The sequence below is a fragment of the Amphiura filiformis genome, chromosome 17, assembly GCF_039555335.1.
Source record: "Amphiura filiformis chromosome 17, Afil_fr2py, whole genome shotgun sequence".
Classification (NCBI taxonomy): domain Eukaryota; kingdom Metazoa; phylum Echinodermata; class Ophiuroidea; order Amphilepidida; family Amphiuridae; genus Amphiura; species Amphiura filiformis.
Genome location: NC_092644.1, coordinates 52,601,979 through 52,626,557, shown reverse-complemented (window position 1 = coordinate 52,626,557; position 24,579 = coordinate 52,601,979). Strand labels below are relative to the sequence as shown.

The following is a 24,579-nucleotide window of genomic DNA, read 5'->3' as shown; positions in this document are numbered from 1 at the left end:
TTTTATGCCGAATTTATATTATACTACTCGTAGTAAGATTATTGTTATAATTATGTAATTATTCTTACCGCATACGCCACACATAAGTGGACAATTGGTAGGAACATATGGATACTCGGGATCATCGCAAAGAGAAGCGGGCCAGCCAGGATTTGCCCCACAATATTCATGGTAATCTTTGCATTCATCTGTTTAGGATACAAAACAATGATTCTCATTTCTTTATTTTTTTTATTAACTTTCAATATTTCTTACAATAATGTTTTAATATAATTCTTGATATAATATTAGCAGTTTTTTATCTTCTTCTTATTTATTATCAAGTGTAAATGTTGCTAGTATATCCATAACAGACATTTTGTACTGATTAGTTTTGTGGTAAGATCACTGGCGACTCGTATACCACCCGTGACGTCATACCTTTCATTTAATTTTATTCGGCTCCGGAGCAGGCGATCACAATTTTTTCTGTCCACTATTGGTTCATGGCTCATGTAGAGATAGTGGTTGGTCACTGACCATATCAAAAGGCGGAGGCGGATGTCAAATTTTATTGCTATGAAATGACAGCATTAATAGTTTTACTTACCAGAGCAAGATGACCCGTACCATCCCTTCTGACAGGAACACGTGCATTTCTCCTCATCTCTCTCACCACAATTTCTACAAACAGCACGACAATCTGTAAATAATGTCACATATAAGAGCGGACTTGATGAGATATATGATGAGATATAGGACTACTGCAGACACGTATGATTAAAATTTAGGAAAGATCCGAGCTGCGGGAGTCATAAACGATTCATGAGTTTTGGTATAATTGGCATCAACTCTCTGGTTGGACCTATACTATAGGCCCGCCCTATGCTGGTTGTGACCGCAAAGTTGTTACCATAAGAATACCAGTCTAAATAACAAGTCGTGATTCTTCATATTTTGGACCAAGAGGTACGCATATCTCACAACAATCCTGAATTAATCCTGAGTAAACAACACTAATGTTTACTGCAATTATCATAATGCTATCATAATGATGGACTAATGTTTGTCCTTATCAAACTTCAGACCCGGTACTTCAGTTTAGGGTGACACACACAGCCCAGAATGCTGGGTTTGTTTTATTTTAAGCAACTGGCAACTGGAGGAACAAGTGATATCTATAATTGAAAGCATACCAAATGTATACAGTGCATTGAATATTTTTCAAAACATAAAATTTTTCGAGTAAATCACAATGAGAGCATCCTTACCACATGATGATTCGCTGTCTCTTGTACAATTTCCTGAAATGTAAATAATTTAATGAACCTCAATCAATATGATTTAGAAATCTATTTCATTTTGATCAGTTTTGCCTAAATGTGTTCCTCGACTTCTGGGCAACTGAATCAGTTGCCCAGAAGTAGAAGAACATATTTATGCAAACTGTACACAAAATTTGTCAAATTCAATACCTTCAATTTGCGCCGGCGATATAGAAGTATCAAGCCTGCAAAAGTTTTGAGAACTTTTAAGTTTAGTATTATGACGGCACTCAATATAATTTTCAATAGCCTAGCTTTAAATATAAAGTGGTCAACTGTTCATGGCCGAGCTCACTTTCCGTGCTGAACTGAGCTTCTTTTCAAAATTAAAACCGTATAGGCCCTAAAGCCGAACTATATTTATGAAGCATGCAAACACTACTTACTGCAACTGTTTTCGAAGCACTGACCCGAACCCGACTCGCATTCTGTACAGCTTAGTCCTGCAACGTATGGTCTAACTCCTTGATAGTTTCCGCTAAATTTTAAACACAAAAATTAATATTTTACATTTGTCAATTGGCAGCGTTTTTACCGACTTAACGAAACAGAAACAAAAATTTGTTGCATAGATTGTACGCACATTTTGAGTCGCCAGCCCTTAATAATTCTATAACCCCCTATTTTGGGTGTTAAAAAATTATAACCCCCCTCCCCTATTTTTGGTCTTAAAATTCTATGACCCCCCCCTGTATTTTGGGACCCCCCCTTCCGAAGAAAATGTCAGCCCCTAAGTAAAAGGAAAGAATAATGACATTAGGCTAATGTGGAATCTAGCCTCATAATGTTAATGTACATTATGTACACAATGCAAATGTTAACTACGAAAAAAATATTGCATCCCGGGAAATGTGGGGGAACTGGTGGGGATTTTAAGCTGGGATTATACCTGGATGCAGATGCACTACTCTGACTATGACATGAGTAACCACGTACATGATGCAGTCATGTCTACAGTAGAATTCATCTCGACCTTTGCAGGACTTAAACCCCATTAAAAGCTATTAAACCAAGATAACACTCATTGAAGCAGCTCAACTGATTAAATCAGATCTTCTCTGGTTGTGTACAAGTGTCTGTTTTCAATGTGCGACATCGCAATAAAGCTGGTATTACAGCTTCAGTTGGGTAACCGATTATAAAGGAATGAAAGGAAACAATGGTATGTGTACCATTGTTCACGAAATGAGACAAAGACCTGCTTTTTGTTAACCAGCATTCTTCAAAATGAGCAACATAATGATTGTTGACTTAACACGGTTTGGAAATAATTTCTTCATATTTTTGGTGTTATCTGTCGTTTACATATCCTTCCTAAAACACAAAAGTGCGACCCTCTCCAAACATCTAAATTAGCTAAAAATTTAGGACATGTTACAAAACTTTATTTTCTAGAACCTATTTAGAATAATTTAAATGTAGCTTTTACCGTTTTTGTGGCATCCTTCAGAAGTGAGCGGTCCGATACCAATATTTTCGGTCAAATCTCCATTCAATTAACACGGGGAGTTGGCTAGCTATGCCTTGCCCTCACTCATATTTTACAAAAGTGCGACCATTTCTGAACATCTAACCTAGCTGTAATTTTAGGTCATGTTAGAGAAATATATTTGCTAGAAGTTTTGGAGAATAAATAAAATATTGGCTGGTTATTTTTCACACAGTGATGTTAACTAGGCAAGTGTCCATTCTCCCAACATACATCATTTGTTGAGGTCACACGTCAATGGTGAGAGCACTGTGTATTGTGTATAGGAAAACGGACAGTAACTGCAGTATGATTTGCCATGCGCGGATAGTATGCCTACGTTGTAAATGCGCACCAGGATAATAAAAGTAGGCAGGGGCCTGCGTCAACTTTGTATCCACTGAAACTGAACCATTTTCACCCCCCTCATTTTTTTAAACTCTACTTACGCAGGAGCATAATGGCAAGTCATAATCCATGCATTGTTGTACGTTCCATTGCTAACGTCAGAACAAAACGCTCGACCACACCCAAGATAGATCGACTTGGCCCAAACAACCTTTAAGGATAAGAAACAATTTATTAAAGCGAACCGACAATCAGGGTGGAAATGACACCAGTCATAGGAAAGGGGGAAATACCAAATCGCCCTTTCACAGTTACAGGCCCATTCAGTGATTGCTCATCCGGAGGATCGTAAAAATCATCAAAATTTCGATTTTGGCACCTTTGTTTAACAGGCTAATTTAGCACATCTATGACACTAATAGCACCGGTGTGTCCAGGATCTTTTCCTGCGGGGGGCTCAGATAAGATTTTAGAGCAGCTTTGACTTGACAAGGGGTTAAAGTGTGACGCCTAATTTGTAGTAATTTCACGGTTGTATGACCTTTTGACCTCTGGTCAAAACATGGATATCCGAAAATCATATATCTTTCTTTCTTTTTTTCACGGCAGTGAAATGATGCCACTTGCACCCACATCTCATATGCACAGTTTATCCCTTACATGTCCTGTGTCTTGAATAGCTATATGTGGTTAACCAGTGTGGTTAAGAGGCTAGGAAATAATTCCTAATATCTCACACCCTAGTTTGTATGCCTTTATCTAATCTTGCCACACATGACAACTTAATATTTAGCCTTACACCCGGGAAAGAGTCTGTTAAGTGGAGGAATTTTTTAGCCTTTTTTATAAACATGTTTGTAATTGGCTTATAGCCATCACATGCTGACAATACACATAACTGATTGCTTAATCAAAACTACCATTTCATGGTCAGGCCTAATCACAAATTAACATATCATCTGTAATTAGAAAACTATGAAGCAGGCGATTTACTTCAGAAAAAGTTTAATATAATTACATTGCACAAAACTAAGTCCATTATCTATAGTTAATTGAATGTTTATTGACTCTTGTAATAACCCAGTTAATTGAATGTTTATTGACTCTTGTAATAACCCATGTGTATAAACCTGTATAATATTGGTGTTCATATAAAAGCTGGACCATGACCCTGACATAAAAATTCCTTTAAAAAAGGAATGGGGCGCCCAATGTGAGCTTGGTCGTGATGTGGTGAATTTCATGGTGTTTAGATTTGGCATTAATTATCTCTTGCAAACCCGGTGACACCTCATTATAGAAATCAGACCTGTTGATAGGCTGTAAGAGGGGATAGCCTTTTCCAGGCATAAATTGGGCCATATAATTATAAAGAAAGTTTTGCTACTTTGCAACGCAATAAAAACCTAAATGCAAAATGAGGTTTTTAAAAATATTGTTTTCCAGAGTCAAGACGCAGGTATCATTATTAAGCCTCATATCACTTATTTATTGTCGAATAAGTGCAGAGTAGGTTAGATATGAATATTAAATTTTAGACCAAAGTAGCTCAAAGTACATGTACTATACACCTGATCCGTGAACTTGTCTTTTTTAAAGACACATTCTTGTTGGCAATGCTGCAGTTCATATCTATGCAACAATACCACATTTGTAGAACTGAGGAAATGCTCCATAATGCTACCACTACCCCTTAATATAGCAACTCAAATATCAATAATATTTAACTTACAAACGTGTCTTTAGCAAAAATAATGATAACCAATTGGAGACTTGCTATTTGGCGATGTTCTAGAGGGTCCAAACAAACTACCCAAAGTGTTAAATATTGGTTATATGATAGTATCTGAATGCCTACATTTCCCAGATTGTTTCTACTGATTCCTCTATATAGAGTTATATAGTAAGAAATAGCAAAAAGTAGGGATTTTGTGAAAATCTACTGCCCGTGTGAAACATGCTAAGCTTCGATCTTACTGATATTTCAGCACAATACTAGTATGTACCCCAGTGAAATTCTCTGAGAGTTCCAAGTCGATCCGAAAAAAAAGTGTTTTTCGCCCCACCCTACTTATCATACATGTGTAAATGTTGTCATTTTGGTATATCGACAGATAAAAATGCAGAAAAAAATGTGTGATAACTTACTTGGGTGTAGTGACCACAGACTCCCGAGCAGCTATGAGCGTTATAATCGTAATCCTGTTCTTCGTTGTACCAATTATTGGTCGCTCCGGTGCCACTTGGAGGTGAGCCCAAATTTCCTGTTCCAAGCCATAGATTTTGTCCAAAGGAGTCATACGGTGAAATGTTATCCAGGCGACCCTTGTCGTGTTCCCATATACAAGCTGAAGACCAGGTTTCACCCATTGTAGCCAAGTCGTCATCCCAATACTAGAAAAATTAAAGCAAAGAGCCTGTGGTGTTATTCTCCAACCCAATAATGCTTTGCAATTTTCCGGTGTATCCTTCGTGTAAGAGAATACCAAACAAATCCCAACTCTAATCCTAACCCTAACCCTAATCCTACCCTAACCCTAACCATTACCCTAACCCTAATTCCTAACCCTAACTCTAATCCTATTAGTATTTCGTGCTCTCTTACACTAAGGATAAACCATTTTTCCGTTCAAAAGAAATTTTAGGTCGTACACGCCTCAATTTTCTAGGGAGGAAAGTCCTCACAAAAATCAGAGCCGTCGCTAGGGGGGGTATGGGGGTGATACCCCAATTCTAAATATTGTCGGCAAAAAGAGACTGTTGTCGGCAAAACCATATGATTGTCGACAAATTACAATAGTCATAATTTTTTATAAAAAACAAATGAGCTGTAACAGCAGACTTTGGATGTTGGTCTTATAGATAATAAGCTGGGAGAGAGAGAGACTACCCCGTAGTCCACTTGCCCATTGTGCATACTCTGGATATTGAATTTAAGCTTAAAACTACGATTTAATTAATTTGTGCACAATTGATAGATTTTCACAACTGATCATCTTTTTTTAACTGGGACTTATGCGATTAATAAACGGGTAGATTCTAAAATCAGAATTGTTCAGTATTGAAGTGCTTATATAATGACATTATGATGTTGCATTCAATAATATAAGCCTACGTATACTTTACTTTTACTGTCACTAATTTAATTATATAAACTTTTTCATAACAATTTTATACTAGTATTTTGATGTAATAAATATCAGTATAATTTCGAGTTCAACTGAATGCTTTCATCATGATTAATAACATGTTTTATTTATCAAAATTCGACTATGGCATAGTCTCCCGGGGGCACTTCAATTTGATATGGATATAGGTGTAGGGCTAGCGCTTTCGCACTAAGGGGCATTCGGTGAGAGCAACATGTAAAAAATATGGGGTCATTGGGTGAGAGCATGATTTTTGGCATTCGGTGAGAGCAAAATGTAAAAAATATGGGGTCATTGGGTGAGAACATGACCTTTTTTAAATGGAATCTTTGGGTGAGAACCAAAACAGCGCCACAAAAACCTCGAAAATCGAATTTCTAGTTCTAAATGGCTTCAAATTTCTTTATTTTTTTCAAAATAAGTAACAAAATCAGTGATAAATGAAAGTTGCTGTTCAAATTGAACTTATAAGGGTCTTTGGGCATGTTGGGTGACAGATCAAATGGAAAAATAGGGGGTCTTCGGGTGACAGAGCGCGGAGCGAGCATGTGTTCGTAAAAAAATATGGGGTCTTTGGGTGACAGCGATGCTGAAAAGGGGGGTCTTAACAGCCCTACATACGCGTCACCTCCAAAGTTGGAGTGCCCCCCGGGCATAGTCTAGGAGAGAGAAAACAAAATGAAAGATGAAGAGGAGTGCAGTTTCGAATAAAGAAGAGGCGGTAAGGAAAACTTTTGTGGTATAAACAAACGATGATCTTACCATATATTCCATATTTGCTGCTTCTGGTGCCACTTGACTCCGTAACTCACGATGTCTTTCCAATATACCCATCTTCTCCTGCTCTGTGTAATCCACTACCGAACCTGGATAAGTTAGATCCCTTCTACGTCTCTCATGATGCATCGAAACCGGTACGTTGAAGTAAGATTTATTGGATTTGCCAATCATTCTCACTTTTTCGCCATCATTACCGTTAACATCTGTCATTTGCACATATTTAAAATAGGTGCAAAATAACAAGATATGGAAAAACAGAAGTGTGTTTCTTGAAGATGTATTCATTTTTCTTCAGAAGCAAAGCATGCATGCATACAAGCACACTCTGGCCTATCTAGATAAGTCTGGACAATTTTATAATCAATCACTCGCGATAATTTTGCACATTGCTTACACTATTTATACTCTTGTCGTTAACAGCGATATGCGATCGATCACTAACGAATGAACTTTCTCGTATGTATTTGTACTGGAAAAAACAGCGACATTTATTGGTCCAAAGTACTATTATTGCCCGGTATTATTGCAACCAACTGAAGTATAACTAAACCAACGGAAGAATAACCATAGAGGTAAATTATTTATATACATTTAAGCAAATACATATAGTACTACTGTACCTTTCGATACCAGCTCCACCCATTTTCATGTTTACGCATCAGATTTTCTGGTACTTTTTTGTGACCCTGGGTCTGTCATATTTTTATGTAAATGCAGTGACGCGATCAAGCAGTGAGATGACTGGACAATAAAATCAGAGAAGATGAGAGAAGCTCACATCTACTCTGGCTAAATGAACTATATATAAATACCATGTGTAAAAGGATCAGAAACTGGCAATCATGATTTTCATTCTCTTTCCTGTTCTCATGGTGCTGAAAGTGAAAAGTGGTTTTTTTTTCGGTGTAATAGGACTCCAGTATAAACTCGGTTTGTCGATTTGGCAGAACAAATGTTATGGCCCCTAAACATTATTGAATGAAATTACCGCACTCATCTGATTTATAATGTTACTACTTTAAAAAAAATGCTAACAAACAAGTTTGATACTTTATTTCTTGGTGTAGTGTAGTTCTAAGGTTCCAATTCAGCATTTCCAAGTTAACTAGAATAACCATGATAGAGTGTTGACAACCACCTTTACTCAACAAATGCCGAAACACGTATTGAATTGTTGAAAATTAAATGATCAATTAGTCCATTCTCTGTAATTTATTCTTGTGTACAAATCTGAAAAATTAAAAACAAGTTTCGATGCGGTTATATGCTGTAAGGGATCAAACTAAAAGTTCGATGAAGCTCTAAAAACATAATCCTTCCCTGGCTCTGCCCCAAACCTCATCTGTAATGAAATCGGAGGCAGAGGAAAAATAGGCTATACGAGAAACTCGAGAAGATGAGATCATGGAAATATTACTTTCTACTATTATCACGATGACACTACCTCATCTTTTTATTTACTGAGAAACACAATCGACACTTTTAACCTTCCCGTCCTTCCTTATCTAATTTTATTCTTTATGGAACAACACAAACACGGAAAAAGGAAAGAAAAACCTTGAGATCTCTTTTAGGTTTGATCAGAGAAGATGTAATTACATACTCTCTTGTTTGATCATGCAGTGACAAAAAGAGGAGGTGATTGATTTTACTTCCATACATATGTAGCACTTCTTTACACAGCTATGCTTCTTTAAACACGCATTTAACATGAAGTGTCTAAAATTAACATGTATCCAAGCCCGGGGGGGGCACTTCAATATGAAATGGATATAGGTGTAGGGCTGTCACTTTCGCAGTTAAGGGGCATTCGGTGAGAGCAAAATGTAAAAAATATGGGGTCATTGGGTGAGAGCATGAGTTTTGACATTCGATGAGAGCAAAATGTAAAAAATATGGGGTCAATGAGTGAGAACATCCCGGGAGAACATGACCTTTTATTAAATGGAATCTTTGGGTGAGAGCCGAAACAGCGCCACAAAAACCTCGAACATCGAATTTCTGGTTCTAAGTAAATGGCTTCAAATTTCTTTGTTTTTTCTTCTTCAAAAAAGTAACAAATTCAGTGATAAATGCAAGTTGCTGTTCAAATTGAAAAATAAGGGTCTTTGGGTGACAGATCAAATGGAAAAATAAGGGGTCTTCGGGTGACAGAGCATGTGTTCGTAAATGTAAAAAAATACATACTGCAGTTACTGTCCGTTTTCCTATACATAATACACAATGCTCTTTCCCATTGACGCGTGACCTCTACAAATAGCCTACGTAAAAAGTATGGGGATATGGCCTAGTTAACGTCGCTGTGTGAAAAATAACCGGCCAATATTAAAAGTACTCTTCTAAAGTTCTAGAAAATATAGTTTTGTAACATGTCCTAAATTTTTAGCTAATTTAGATGTTTGGAAAATAATATTCGCACTTTGGTGTTTTAGTTAATGTTATAGGTAATAGTACATTGCCTAGTTAACGTCGCTGTGTGAAAATAACCGGCCAATATTAAAAGTACTCTTCTAAAATTCTAGACAATATAGTTTTGTAACATGTCCTAAATTTTTAGCTAATTTAGATGTTTGGAAATATTCGCACTTTGGTGTTTTAGGAAGGATATGTAAACGACAGATAACACCAAAAATATGAAGAAATTATTTCCAAACCGTGTTAAGTCTGCAAACCACCATGTTTCTCATTTTCAAGAACGCTGGTTAACAATAAGCACGTATTGTCTCATTTCGTATACAAAGACCACACACAATTGTTCTCTAGCGCTCGCTTTAGGTATCACAATACCAATAAATTTCCCTATACTTTGTGTACAAAATAGGCTCTATTCAAATGGCTCTACCTACCTTACGAAGCGACTCAATTTTTCGAAGTAATATTTTCCTGAAAGATAAACAAATAAGCAAGTAAACAAACAAAAAGATATATATAGTTGACCATTGAATTTTCGAACTACTGGACCGCGAAGATTATCAAGTTTGTTCACCTAATTTTCAGAATAGCGCCACTTGTAATATTACCTAGAAACTGGCGTCTTGAGAAATGCATTTAAAATCTGAATAAAAGTACTGAGTCTTTTTAAATCTTGGCAGATGCTTGATTCAAGCCTACATTTAATAACTGGCACAAATTTTGCACAAAATCTGCCAATTTATTTTTGATTTTGATATTGATTTAATGTTGGTCAACTTTTACCGAAATGCAAAAACACTGCATCGGGACGGAAAGCGTTTAGAGACATTATTTGGTGATGTGAAATCTTTATAATCGTTCACCCAACTGAAAGGATAATCCCAGCGCATTGCTCCATTGTAGGTCTACGTGTAAAAGCAGAAACATATGATGTGTGTATTTAACCAGAGAAGATATGATTTAATCAGTTGAGCTGTTTTCAATGAGTGTTATCTTGGTTTAATAGCTTTCAATGGGGTTTAAGTCCTGCAAAGGTCGAATTGAATTCTACTGTAGACATGACTGCATCATGATGGGGTCTTTGGGTGACAGCGACGCTGAAAAGGGGGGTCTTAACAGCCCTACCGTAGCCGCCTACGCGTCACCTCCAAAGTGGTAGTGCCCCCGGGTGTCCAAGACCCGGGGTACTCTGTAGAAAAGGGTAGACACATGTCGGTATTGGTTGCTTAGTATTAAAATAACAATGGGTTATTTTTATGATGTTATTATGTGTTTTTAGTCATTATGTTTCTTGGGTGTTTTTTGTGTGTGATATTTATACAGTCAGAACGGTGGTCACCAGTTCTTTTGTTATGCATAGTCGCGCTAAACCAAAACCTCGATCTATACATGTTAAAATCAGCAGATTCAGCACAATTCAGAGATACACCTTTTTTGCTATGAAACTAATTTTCTCGGTCAACAAAAAGCAATATTTTTTTTTCTTCAGAAATGTCAGTTAAAAACATACACTCTTATTTTCCGTATACGAAATCCTTGAACAACTTTATGCAATCGTAAGCAACGGGTTCACTACATACGAGTATCCATGCAGATAAATTTCCCTGTATTCGTTGCACATTATGCCTTCACGACACTATACACATGCATACATGTTCACTACACGGTGCCTCGATCGCGTATGCCGTGTACCGCATGGATTTACACTGCACGGACTAAGCTGATAGATTCGAATCAAGTTCGATCTGTAACTTCCAAGACGTCTCTATAATCGCCTGTCATGTAATTCAGTATTATCCTGGGCTTCCTGGCTACACATCTGAATAATCTATGGACATTGAAGTAGATATTCCGGCAAATTTTATGATCATTGCTCGACAGTCACCACGCAATGCCTTGTCGATGTCGATCGTCCACCATTTTATTGTACTCTTTAACCAATCTTCGATTAAAATAAGGGTTGCGCGAACGTTATAAACACGTTTCGGTTTATTCAAAACGTTTCAATAACATTTAAATGTAGGGATAGATAAAGGCATTATGAAAATTTCTTTAATAACACGGTGTTTAACTTGTTTTGCATGGTTTTCAAAAATGTTTTGGAACGTCATTAAAACATTTCATGCATAGCCTTTTATATAGGCCTAACCCGATAATAAAACGTTTTCTATAAAACGTTTATTTTTGCCGGGTAAATTCATCCCAAAGGGCCGTGTATTGCAAAAACCAGTTGAACGTATTTCTCCTGAAAAACAAACTGTGTTGGTAAAATTCTAGCTCGTACGGCCCTTTTTAGCGTTCGAAGCGAAATATTGATTTCCAATGCAACAGCCTGATGACGTCATTATATGAACGTTTATAGAACTTTGTTGTGTGTATGCATATGCCCTATACTGTCACGAGATAGGGAAAAAGATGGTAACAATGTGGATGGTAGCGCACAAAATGACAGAATGGAATAGGACCGTCACTTTGACAAGAACCGCAGTCAGTGCGCAGTCATTCGACAAACCTATTTATTGCTATTGCTATGTAGAAAACACATCAAATCTTTTGTGTCTACAGCCCTACAGTCACTCTACACAGTCATTTGCTGCACGCTATCCACTAGCTGATCATACTGCCAATCATGCGAATGTAAAATTTCCGTGATCTAAAAATGGCGGTCAAAGTTTGAACTTGACCCGACTAGGTCAAGGTGTTTTTGTTAAAGGGTCACACCCGGGGGTCACACACACTAAAAATGGCAATGAAAAAGCGGCACAAACCACATTTAGATCACGAAATGAGCCGACTTTAAAGTGAAGCAAGAATTCATTTTGAAACGTCGCAAGCTGAACGCGAAATTTTAACCACAAACTGACCATATACATGCTTACACTTTGATTTGAAATTAATGGGAGTTTAAAAGGGAGAAACGCACGTCACGCGTCCCGTCAAAATCACATAAGACAACATTGGCCGATTTTATGTGCAAAAACTAACCATGAAATTTGTAATACTTGACGTAGAGTTTTTTCTGATGGAAACAACACCCGGAACTATTTGTTCTGTGCATTGACAGTGTTGTCCATTCTCTCACAACGTTCATGCCATAGTCATTGTAGTTTCAAGGACACATCTGTCTCGTTCGAAGAAACTCACTCGCTTACTGTCGGTTTTTGCGGAATATCAATTTTAAACTCTCAAAAAAGTAGTCATTCTCAAGGTCCTCATATTATTAGTTTTCCAATGATATGATGTTGTCAGAGCAATAAATATGCCCTTTAATATAACCAGTGATAAAAAGTTTGGAAATCACCACGTGACTATGATACAAAGTTGGCCTATTGCATAATGCATAACAAGTAAATTATCATGTCACATAGGAAGTCAGCACCAATATCAGTGAGTATACATACTTCAAATTTGTACGTGTCATACCCTGGCCCCGTCCCTGTGTAAAACATCGAGTTAACATACATAGCACCCAAGTGAATTCATTTTTAGTACCGCGTGGCGGGAAAATGTTGATTTGCATAAAACTAAAATGGCTTCTTAAACAGGGCTCAAAAATTCAAAGTTGGGTAAGGGGCTGTGCAATAATTATCAGCCCCCCCCGGGGGGGTAAAATTTCCGAACGGCTCGCCAAAAATCGCTTGCCCCCCTCTCGGCCCGCCAAAAATCGCTTGCCCCCCCTTTCGGCCCGCCAAAAATTTTTGCCCCCCCCCCCCTTGAACATGCCAAATTTTTGGGATCCCAAATTCCAAACTTTAAATGGTCTAGATGTATGTTGCGAGCGCAGCGAGCAGGAAAATTTGCATATTTAAGCGTTTCCGTACCGTTTTCCTAAGCCTTTTAAAGCATTTTAATAAAAAGGTGCCCCGTGAATGCGTGCCAAAAATCGCTTGCCCCCCCTCTCGGCTTGCCAAAATTGCTTGCCCCCCCTTTCGTCTCGCCAAAAATTTCTTGCCCCCCCAATTTTACCCTCCCCCAGGGCTCATAATTATTGCACAGCCCCTAAAACCCATACCAAAATAATTGTCGCTAATTTGAAAGACTTAGCTCAAGTCTAAGCATTCAGAAATGCTTACTTTAAATCTTACTATTTTATGTTGAATTTTAATATAGATAAGAATAGAAAATGCATTAGAGCGCAGACGGATATTAGACTTTGTACAAGTCTTTTGTCTTGATTTCCACAACAAATCCTATAAAAATGCAATGATGTTTTCGGGCCGCTTATTTGCGACTTTGGTCTGATTGGACTGATTGGATTAGAAGCTATTAGAACGTGTCACATTTATTTAATGATAATAATATAACTCTTGTCATTTAATTTGATCAATTACTTTTTAATATTTTTGATTTATTTTGTATTCCTGATCATTTATAAATGTAAGTGGAAGAAAATATATATGAAATTATGTATAAAACAATATGGAATGTTTTATTCGTTCAATGGAATGTTTTCAGGTTGTTAAACCCCGTTTTCATCAGTCTCTAGATATCCCATATTAGAATGATCCTCCTTTTTGTTAACCGTTATTTCCTTCCTCTTGTATGTCGGGCTAAATGGAATGTACTGTGTCCATTTCCACTGTCGCAGAAGTGTCATACCAAAGGGAAGATCGTACACATCCAAGGAGTTGATTTCATCATCGTCCTCTTTGTACTGTCGTGAAAATGCAACTAAGCCTCGTTCGTCGGTAGTTCCTAAACGTCAAACACAATGGAATAGAAGCAGTTATCTTATGCTTATCATACTTCATATATACTATCATATCCATCAAGCTTAAGTTAGGGACAGTTCACAAACACTTGTAAGGGGGCCTGATGCAAAATTTTTTATCGCGAACATTTTCGGGGCCCCTTTACAGACCTCGAAAAATTCAGCCCCCCTTTTTGACATGAAAATTATGGGTCAACCCCATAGAAAAGCTTTAACTCAATTTTTCCAGGAAAATTTGTGGTCATTTTTTTTTCAGGCCCCCCCCTTAGGGGGGTCAAAAATTTCAGGGCCCCCTTTTTGCATCAGGCCCCCTAACAAGTGTTTGTGAACGGTCCCTTATAGTGACTACGTCAACCGTCAACACTACCCGATTCCTAGTTCTGCCGCCCCTAGAGGTAAAACTGCTGCCCAGCTAGGCCTACTTCATTGGTACTCTAGAGTATCTGTATGGGTACTTTTGAGTACACATATCAGAGTCCCATGTAGAGTACACTGGTAATGGACTGGTGCTTTACTGTTAATCTAGAGTACTAGCTGCTCAACAGTGTACCTCTGAAATTATTTCCATTTTTGGCTAAATAATAAAGGAATTGAACTACTCAAACATATTTTTGTTAAAGAAAAAAAGAAAACAAATATCAACCGACCCTTATACTCTTAATTGTTGCAAATGAAAGCGAACATAATGGTCTTATGTTGATGTAGACTTAACAAAAGCTAATCAGGAGACCATTATGATTAAGAAAGTTAAACATTTACTCAAAGCTTAAATTTGCTCACCTGAAAGCTTTCGGAATGTAACACTATTCCTTGTTCACTCATTGATGGACTTGTGGAACTGTAACTCTGCTTATGTTGGTGAGACAGCCCGTCAGCTTAACACCAGAATCGCTGAACACCGCAGACCCAGTACCACCACCTCTCTTGTGGGAGACCATCAGAAAGGCAGGACATACAGTTGATTGGAGCTGGGTCAAAATCCTCGATAAAGAAACGGTCTAGTTCCGGAAGGGCGTAAAGGAGTCTATTCACATCAGGACTAATAAAAGTGACTTGAACCGGGACCAGGGCCGCCATAGATTTTCTGGAGCTTACAACTCCCTACTGCGTCAGTGTCAGACACGTGACCTACGTCACGGTCAGACGGTCACTGACTAGCAGTAGTAAGCATTTTTCACCAGTCCATCAACGCGTCGAGTGAACAAGAAATAGTGTTACATTCCGAAAGCTCTCAGGTGAGCAAAATTAAGCTTCGTGTTTAACTTTCTTCATCATAATGGTCTCCTGATTAGCTCAAGCTACTTGGTGGCTTATTTGCACGCATCAGCATACGGGGACATGGAGGCTTCCTTACTGCAGAGTAGACCATCTAATTGAGCCCAAGGTGATAAAGCCAACAGAATTGGCACATACACTCCTTATTGATCACATATTAGCCGGGCTTATTAGGAAAAATCGTAACACTGATTGATACGGTCTGCCGTTTTGAGAAATGGTGGTAATTGTGACTTCCAAGACTCAGGGCCGGATTTACCTTTTTGGGGGCCCTGGGCCAGGCCAAAATTTGGAGGCCCCAAACGAACCGTGAGGGAGGCATGTGCACTCAAGTGGCCAGGTTTTTAGATTTTACCAGAACTTTACGGTGCGCGTAGCATGGTAGCGCGCGAAAAATGTAAATCTTAGCCCAAATTGATGCTGAATTTTGCTACATAATGGGCCAGTGCGCGCGAAGCGCGCCAAATTTTGCAATTTTTGTACTATATTTTGCCCCAAAACATGGTGTTTTTCAGCTAAAATGGAAGATGCACACTGCATAGGGCAATTTGGGGGGCCCCAAAAGTTGGGGGCTCTGGGCCCGGGCTCATCTGGCCCTATAGTAAATCCGGCCCTGCCAAGACTCTCCTAGTTACTTTGGTTAACTTCACTGATTCAAATTTATTATAAGCCCATTTGAGTCTCTTTTGCATTTTTCGTGAGTCTTTTGCATTTTTCGTGAAATTTGTCCTAAAATTACCCGGGACATAACCATGACTATTATTTTCACTAGAGCTGCTTTCAAATAATCCCCCTTTATAGCTTTGCAATTGGAATTGAAGTATCAAGATTTCAAAATATTCGTTACGGAATTTAAAAACACTCACCGGGTATTATGTTATCCAGGAAGAATGCCAAAACACCACCAATAAACATTCCAGTAGTGAGCAGAACAATAATGATTTGATCTAATTCAAGGATTCCTATGGGTGAAAACATGGAAAATTATGTTTGTTTGGGTAAAGCACGAAATGGTAAGACGACATGGTCATGATTAATAATATGGTTATTTGCAGACAGATAATGTATCAACAGCATCCTTCTTATTCTCCTCCTTCTCCTCATCTCCCTCCTTTGCCTCTTTCTTATGTGCTTACCTGTTTCAATCAATTCTCGATTATTTCCAGCCCAATATGGGATAAGCATACCCATAAACAATGAGAAACCGAGAATAAGCATGTTACGAGGGGAATTCAAATCTACATATTGAAGATTAGATAGTCCTACAGCCAATACCGTACCTAAAATAAATGAAATATGCATATTGCATGACTGACGGTTTCAAGCAAACAGAAGGTTACAAAGTTATTAAATATTGAAAAATAAACCGTTATGTTCCACCTGCGTGTATCAAAACTGTCCACATGGAATTGCTTGGTAACTAACTTTAGGTACTTTGATGTTTTCTTACCAAATAAAATACACAGGATTCCTCCAACAATCGGAAGTGGAATGCTAGAAAAAAGTGCAGTCACCTTTCCGAGCATCCCTACTATTATCATGGTTATTGCACAAATTTGTATGACAACGCGGCTTCCCACCTACAAATAAAACGAAGAAAATATATGACAGCTGACATTATTATCACAACTTCGCAAAAAACATACATAGAAATGTATACGATACTAAAAGTGAACAAGCGAAACTTTAAAGATAAATATTTAGCTGCTGCATGCATGAAACGCTCAACGCCAGACTTGTCAATTTGTTAGTTGTCAATTTGTTAACCTCACCCTAGTTAGACCAACTAGACCAGCATTTTGGGAAAATGTAGTTGTTCCATTAGCTGTGCCCCATAATCCAGCCAGTATACAACCAATGCCCTCCACTCCTATTCCACGGTTTACAGCATGAGGCGGGGGAGGAGGTGCACCCGCCATCCTTGCGGTAGCATAATAATCTCCTAATGATTCAATGACAGAGGCAATAACGGCTGAAAACATACCAAGTACTCCAGCAAGAGTTATAATGGGCAATCCCCATTGTCCTATTGATTACAAAAAAAATCACACAAGTGTATTGTATAAATAAACGTGAATCATCTAGGAAAAATAACGAACTAGAATGTATGGACCGTTTTTCGTATTATCCAACTTATATCACTTAAAACAAGAGATCGTCACTGCGTACGATTATTTCGACAACATATAATGACAAGGACAAAGGTTAAATTTCTGTAATACATATAAGTCAAACAAATCTAGAAAATAAATAAATAAATAAATAAATAAATAAATAAATAAATAAATAAATAAATAAATAAATAAATAAATAAATAGATAAATAAATAAATAAATAAATAAATAAACAAACAAATAAAATTAATAAATAGATTAAATTAATTAATTAATGCTAAAGACAACGCGGAAACAATGCATCAGGAATAATCATAAAATTTGGTATTGAATAGAAAATATATGTAAAAGGAAGGGGTGTCGATTTTAGAATAGACAAGTACAAATAATAAATACAATTCCGAATCTGCATTATTAAAGAGATCATAAGGGTCCGGTCAGCAGTTACCATAATTTAGCTTACATGATACAGTATGCAAAACGAAGAAGCTATACGTCTTTCTTAACATAATGCACAATTTCCCAGTTAGCAATTACCCTAATTAAGCTTTACCTGGATACGGTATGCGAAACCACGAGGCTTCTTCAATAACATCGGACTTAAGGTCTGTTCGCGCTTCGTAGCCGTAGCTGGATGGATCTTCCGGGAAAACTCCAGTTGTAGTGAAAATAAAGGCAATTAACCACGTGAGTAGTACACCCAATACAATCTAATGAAACAAAACAATAATTATAATTTGATATGAAGAAACGCATTATTTTTTTTTTATAATGCTTCAATATTAATTACGGAATTACTGCGCATAAACAGGGAGGTCAGACCATGAAATCACATACAAGACGTGTTATTTCCATATTTGACTACTAGTTGTGTTGGGATCCTCTGATTGGGGATTTTTAAGCTAAACAACTTGCCGTAATTTACTGACTTCATGTCACTCACTACTTGACTTGCTACCCACTCGTACCCGTGTCCAAGAAAAACGTCTAAAAGGGCATGTTTTTCACCACACAACGTCGTCGACGTCTTTTTAAAAAAGGGGTACATCGCCATTTAGGGGTCCTTTTTCAGCCAAATCCTTAGATGTTTAGGTTTAGTAATATTATTGTTTGAGTGAGTGTGCACAATTTGATAAAAATCACCACTTTTTAATTGATTCTTGTTACTTTTGTGCATGTTTTCTTCAGTATCTAATATTATTTATATGTCTGCAGCATCAAAAAGACACCTTGGGTATCAAATTAACTCATTTCCCTGTTTACGACTTTTAGGGTATCAATATAGATATTTCTCAGTTCACGCAATTTCGGGTATGGTTTTTGCATGTGCTACGCCATTTACGGTAGGATTTTGCATGTGTTTCGCCATTAAGGGGTGCAATTTGGTTATGTGAAAATTTGCCATTAAGGGTGCATTTCAAAGGTGTTCGGACACGTGGGAGGCACTTTTGTGTGAGAGTGACCCCCCCCCCCCCCCGGGCTTCATGACTTGTAGCATATATCCTATGGTTGCAGAAACTCACTACCTCGACATAATGCGGCAACTTTTCGAGTTTTATATAGCTCATTATCTTTAATAGATAACAACCACAGCCTTAAGCGTTAGTTCGTAAGAATTGGCTATCAGGATAATATACGGTAGTACTTATTGCTACAATAGCTAACTGTATTTGATTACTACACATACGGTACATTACAATGACGTGTACTACTTTCACGTACGAATACCTAACCCTGTTAAATGAAGGAAAGTGAGAGAATGTATGTGTACGTCTCTGATACATGCGCGCGAAGGATGGGTGTGTGCAAGTGGATGAGTTTGGTGTGATAAGGATTGTATTGACTCGCTTGCAATAGTTACCGGAAACATCTTGAAGATCGGAACCTTTCCCGCAATACTACACTTCTCATGTTTCCATCCAGGGATAGGTATTTCAACTTTACTCAAAAATTGAGAAAACAATAAAATCAAAATGATCGTTCTGTATATTAAAAAGACAAGGATTAATGAAACTATTGGTATTATTCTTGTATACTGCGCTCAAATATTTCTGTAGATCCAAAACAAAAGCAATTTCTTAAAGACACTAAACCTAAATTACCAAATAAAGTAATCAACAGATGGATATTTTGTTCTGCGCATTTTTGACATTCGGCACGATGCGACTTTATTTGAATCGAAAAAGAGAGAATTTTAAAGTGGCATATTTGGGGCATTTCTTCCTTCAGGGTAATTCAAATTAGCGTGTTTTGAGAGAAATTTGTATGTAAATCTTTGAAATGCTTCATTTTTTTCATTCAAATTGGTCGCATCGTACCGAATGAGGTATTTGAATACGCAAAACAAAGTTTGGTTGTTTAGTTTAGTGTCTTTAAGATTTTGCTTTTGTTTGGTTGTACTACGGATATTTATTGTGGTGTTTGTTAGCTCACCCAGTTTAGAATCATTATGCTTACAGATGGATTCACCATTTTTAAGGGCTTTCGGGCCAGGATGAAATTAAAAACGGAATAGAAGAAAAGAATCTTTGTTTTTCCAGAAAAACACAGTCACTTACAAAGCCGCAATACCCCAATGTTGTCCAGCCCTTGTCGATGCAGGATCCACCGCACCAATACCAACCAAAGCTATTACAGGTGCAACGGTCATTGGACCGATAAACTTTAACAGGAAGCCAATAATACCAGTAAAGCCAATCAGAATCTGTAGAAAAGACGCCCCTATAATGGCACCTTGAATCTGAGGGATTGATAACAACGATCTATAACTGATGTGGGTCATAATAACAGGCGAAAATAGTAACTTTTTGCACAAGATTTGCTATTTAAAGAGAATTGGTCATTGCTCATTCTAGTGACTAGTGTGCTTTTTCATTTAATGACAAAAATTTGACAAATATTGCAACCTACATTTTGGTCAAAAAATGTGCTTGGATAGAGTAGTTTTCAACAGATTTACCACATTCGACTTGCTATAACATTGAATTGCGTTATCTGTTGACCTAGTGACTAAAAGTGTTTTTAGGGGAAGTGTTAGGTTTCGTTTGATATAAACAAATTCTGATTGGATGAAGGGAACACTTGAAGTTTCGACAAAACCAATCAAAAAGGCCCATTTTTCAGCTAGAAGCTCCACAGCTCTCACATTGCTATGCACTCAACCGTGTAGTGTAATAAAAGACTATGGTGGAGACATTCACTGCTTGTTTTCTCTGCTTGGAAGCTCTTGTAGGAAAATGTGTGCTCCGGTGTATCGAGGTGGAAACTGTGCTCATGATGGTTTATAAGAGAATCGTTTTGTATAGGAAACCTTTCCATATAAAATATAAAGACATAAAACTACGGTGTCCCATCGCCAAAAAAAAAAAAAAAAAATCATTAAAAAACAGTATTAATAACATTGATGTAGTGATGCTGCTAATATTACTGCTGGTATTTATGCTGTAGTTTACAGACCCTACCTTACGTATCCTTATGTGCCACACCTCTGTATAATTGGCCATTTCTTCTTGGGTTGAATTGGCTGAAATTGAAATCTGATGTGTTTACTCTACAACACATGTATATCATTGATATCAATCAATCAATCACTCAATCACTCAATCAATCAACCAACAAATCAATCAATCAATCAATCAATCAATCAATCAATCAATCAATCAATAATCAATCAATCCTTCAATCAATCAATCAATCATTCAATCAATCACTCAATCAATCAACCAACCAATCAACCAATCAATCAATCAATCAATCAATAATTTCTATGAAAATACATGCAGCGGCCTGATTTTATCCATATGTGTAAAAACCATTACATTTGTAATTCTTACTTCACACATTTTTTCTGATAACAAAACCAGTATACGTTCTGTGCATTGAGAGTTTTGACAGTCCATTCTCTCAAAGCTGGCACACTTCATTTCATGACATCGCACTAGTTTCTAGGACCAATCTGTCTCATTCGAAGGAACTCACCGCTTACAGTTGGTTTTTGCGGAATTTTAAGCGACTTATTTTCTCAAAACAATGAGTCATTTTCATTGTCCTCATAATATTAGCTTGCCAATGATATGATGTTGTCCGAGCAATATATATGCCCTTTAATTTAAATTTTCATTTCTATACCTCTATGACGTAAGGCAATTACGTACGTGTTATAGAGACTGGACATTCCCCATAAGTATTCAGAAGGGCAAATGCTGGCACAAGAAATGCGATACTTCCTCCTTGAACAACGGGCAATCTACAAACAAAAAAGGCGATATTCATTTTCATTGGTGAATATAGATCAATCATTTGGTGTGTTTTTTCGAGTTAACCTTGTATAAATTAGGTTCATCTGTTGATAAAAAGATTTAACCTGTCAAATGCGCAATAAGGGACCTTAACAAATAAAAAGTAACCAAACCTTGAATAAAAAGTACCAAAATACAATGATAATCAATTTACAAAGATTTACACCTTGCATTTGATTAAATATGGTTTATGCCGGTGGTTTACGTGTGGTAAATCAAACGTAAGATCAATCGATTTTTATTTTTGGAAATCACGGCCCCAGGTTTACACATTGAAAGCCAAGTACAAAATGGATGCTTTGAAATGGGGACACATGTACATACATACGCGGGGTATTATTGGAGTCGGTCATGTTTCAATTTGAAATTAAGTGAATAATCACCGCTAATGTGAATAATGACAATTGCTATTGATTATCTCATGTGTTGATCCCTCCAAATGCATGAAACAAAAAGAATAATACAATGACAGCCGAACAGATTTCATCAATGGATACTGAACGCAAGGCAATAGGATATTGCTCTAACTTGGTTTACTTTGATTTAAACGTACGCTGCGACATCAATAACGATGTCATACTACTCAGAAATAGATTCACCCTATCCAAATTTTGAATATGGTTTATATGAATAACATGTACGTACCTGACGCCAAACGTAACTTGCAGCAGGGTGATAATTCCTTCTATGAAAAATGCAGTCGATATCAGTTGACTAACCGCTAGCGGGTCTTGATCCATACATAGCGGACCAGCAAGTAGAAGCGGTGGAGTTATTCCCGAACCAAAAAATGTCAAAAAATGCTGAAATAGATGTATAAATAAAAACTTAAACATTAAACAGATGAGTCAACTTTAGATTTAAGTTTAATAACAGCGCTTATGTTACCGTTACCAATGCGAGCCACTCTTTCGAAAGTTACTCGGTCGGTTATTTTAATGTCCCGCACTGTGTGTACGAACTGTATTATGAACATGATTTTTTGCCTGATGTTGTAGTTTAGTTTGGACATTGCATAACAGATTTTGGTATATACTATACATATACCCTATAGTAGAGTTGTTATGAGGTGCTCCTCTCATGACATACCGTGACACTCATTTTTCTTTCTTTTTTATAAATGCCATGCCATCTTCTTTTTCGCCAGATACCTGCATTGCATTATTTGCAGATGAAGCCAAATGGTTCAGCACCATTTCTATCGTTGGTGACCAAGTTTACCTGAAGCAAAACGTGGAACATCGACCTCAATGCCAAAATAGTGATGCACGTATTTAAAGCGTAATCATACATGTATTTCACCCTTTGACTACAAATTTGGCAAGCACAGTCTGTTCAGTGTTGATTATGTTGATAATCATAATGATCAGGTCTGTAACGCTATGGTTTAGCCGCTAGCGCTCGAGTGCTAACCGTATGCTAGGCATTGGCTAGGTATGATCCGCTACTGATGATGTCAATGGGGCCCAGCATCACATTGTATTTGTGCAATAAAGGTAGTACTAAAATCTGTATCCGCACTAATGCCCACTTCTCATTCTTCTCTTCTCGATCTTCCTGACATGGCGTCCATATAAAGGTCCGCCACATTTTCGCCTTTATAAATTCCATACGACAGTAACAATTCACATTCTTGTATATTTGTAAAAAAAAACCGGGGGGGGGGGCACTCGCATTCCCCAGCTATACGGGTATGTGCCGCGGCGACGACCCCCTTTTTCAGAGCCGCTAGCCGTTCCTTAGACCCACTAAATTCATTGATTGCCGCTCTTGAAGCCCAACATTTTTTCTAGCCGTTTGACTCTCAGATCACCGATCTCCGCTCTCATTGGCATTTTGATTGGCGTGTTTTCTGTCCCACTATTTCGAGCCCAAAAGCTTCAAAGGGAATTTTCCATCAATTTCTTCCCCATAGCATAGAAACACATTGTAAGGAATAAGGTGGATTTTGGGCGGGATTTTGGGCTCCTTGTACTTTGTAGTAGTGGCAACACTGGTTGGTTGATTGTAAACAGTGATTGCAGCACTGCCGGCCGGGCGAGTGCCGAAGCCTTCAGCTGATAAACATTTTGCTGGAAATAAATGATTTTGAGATCTCTTTTGGGAATAAAATTGCCAAATATAAGGAAAAGTACCTCAAAAAATTATGTACACGGCCTTGCAGCTGGCCATAACAGTGAATTAAAAGGTAATTTACGATCTACTGGTTTAGTGCCAATAGTGGAATGGCTGCACACTTCACTCAATCGTCTCATGACAGTTCAATGTAGCCTAAATGTTTTTCTCTAGTAATTACGGCACTGAAAAAATATTTTTGTGGGTTTGTTTTTATGGTGGGCTTAATATGTAATGCTGCTCGCTGCTGCTATAATTATCAGTAGGCTATAGGTAGGTCTGCAGGGTCTAGTAATTTTGATCCGAATGCTGTTTTGCTTTGCTGAGATTTCCATCGTAGGCCACCCCAGACCAATTTTACATTAATGATTTTCTTGATCAAAGTGAAATCGATTCCTTCAAAAATCTGTGGCAAAAACGTAACGAAATTGAGCCCTGGTTTGGCCTGCATGGTTTAGTTCCGAGACCCCATTTTCAGATTTTGGCGGCTGATCAGTTCCCAAGACCCCCCCCTTTTTGGCTGGTTAATTAGTTCCCAAGACCCCCTTTTTGGCCGGCCAATCAGTTCTCTAGACCCCCGTTTTAGCCGGCCGATCAGTTCCTTA

The 24,579-nt window shown here is 37.7% G+C and overlaps 2 protein-coding genes across 2 annotated transcripts; both read right to left on the bottom strand.

The window, feature by feature from the left end:
• Window positions 1-18: 18 nt before the first annotated feature.
• On the bottom strand, window positions 19-7,370 carry LOC140137293 (cysteine-rich venom protein latisemin-like). Its single transcript, XM_072158936.1, has 7 exons — window positions 7,032-7,370; window positions 5,269-5,514; window positions 3,222-3,331; window positions 1,691-1,782; window positions 1,251-1,283; window positions 590-682; window positions 19-188 (listed from the first exon to the last, which is right to left on the bottom strand). Exons 1-7 carry the CDS (start codon window positions 7,332-7,334, stop codon window positions 19-21), a joined length of 1,047 nt encoding a protein of 348 aa, XP_072015037.1. The 5' UTR covers window positions 7,335-7,370.
• Window positions 7,371-13,920: 6,550 nt separating this feature from the next.
• On the bottom strand, window positions 13,921-21,064 carry LOC140137290 (solute carrier family 23 member 2-like). The gene is made up of 9 exons (XM_072158934.1): window positions 21,023-21,064; window positions 20,120-20,301; window positions 19,423-19,543; window positions 18,115-18,271; window positions 17,220-17,473; window positions 16,898-17,027; window positions 16,584-16,727; window positions 16,314-16,409; window positions 13,921-14,156 (listed from the first exon to the last, which is right to left on the bottom strand). Exons 1-9 carry the CDS (start codon window positions 21,062-21,064, stop codon window positions 13,921-13,923), a joined length of 1,362 nt encoding a protein of 453 aa, XP_072015035.1.
• Window positions 21,065-24,579: the final 3,515 nt, after the last annotated feature.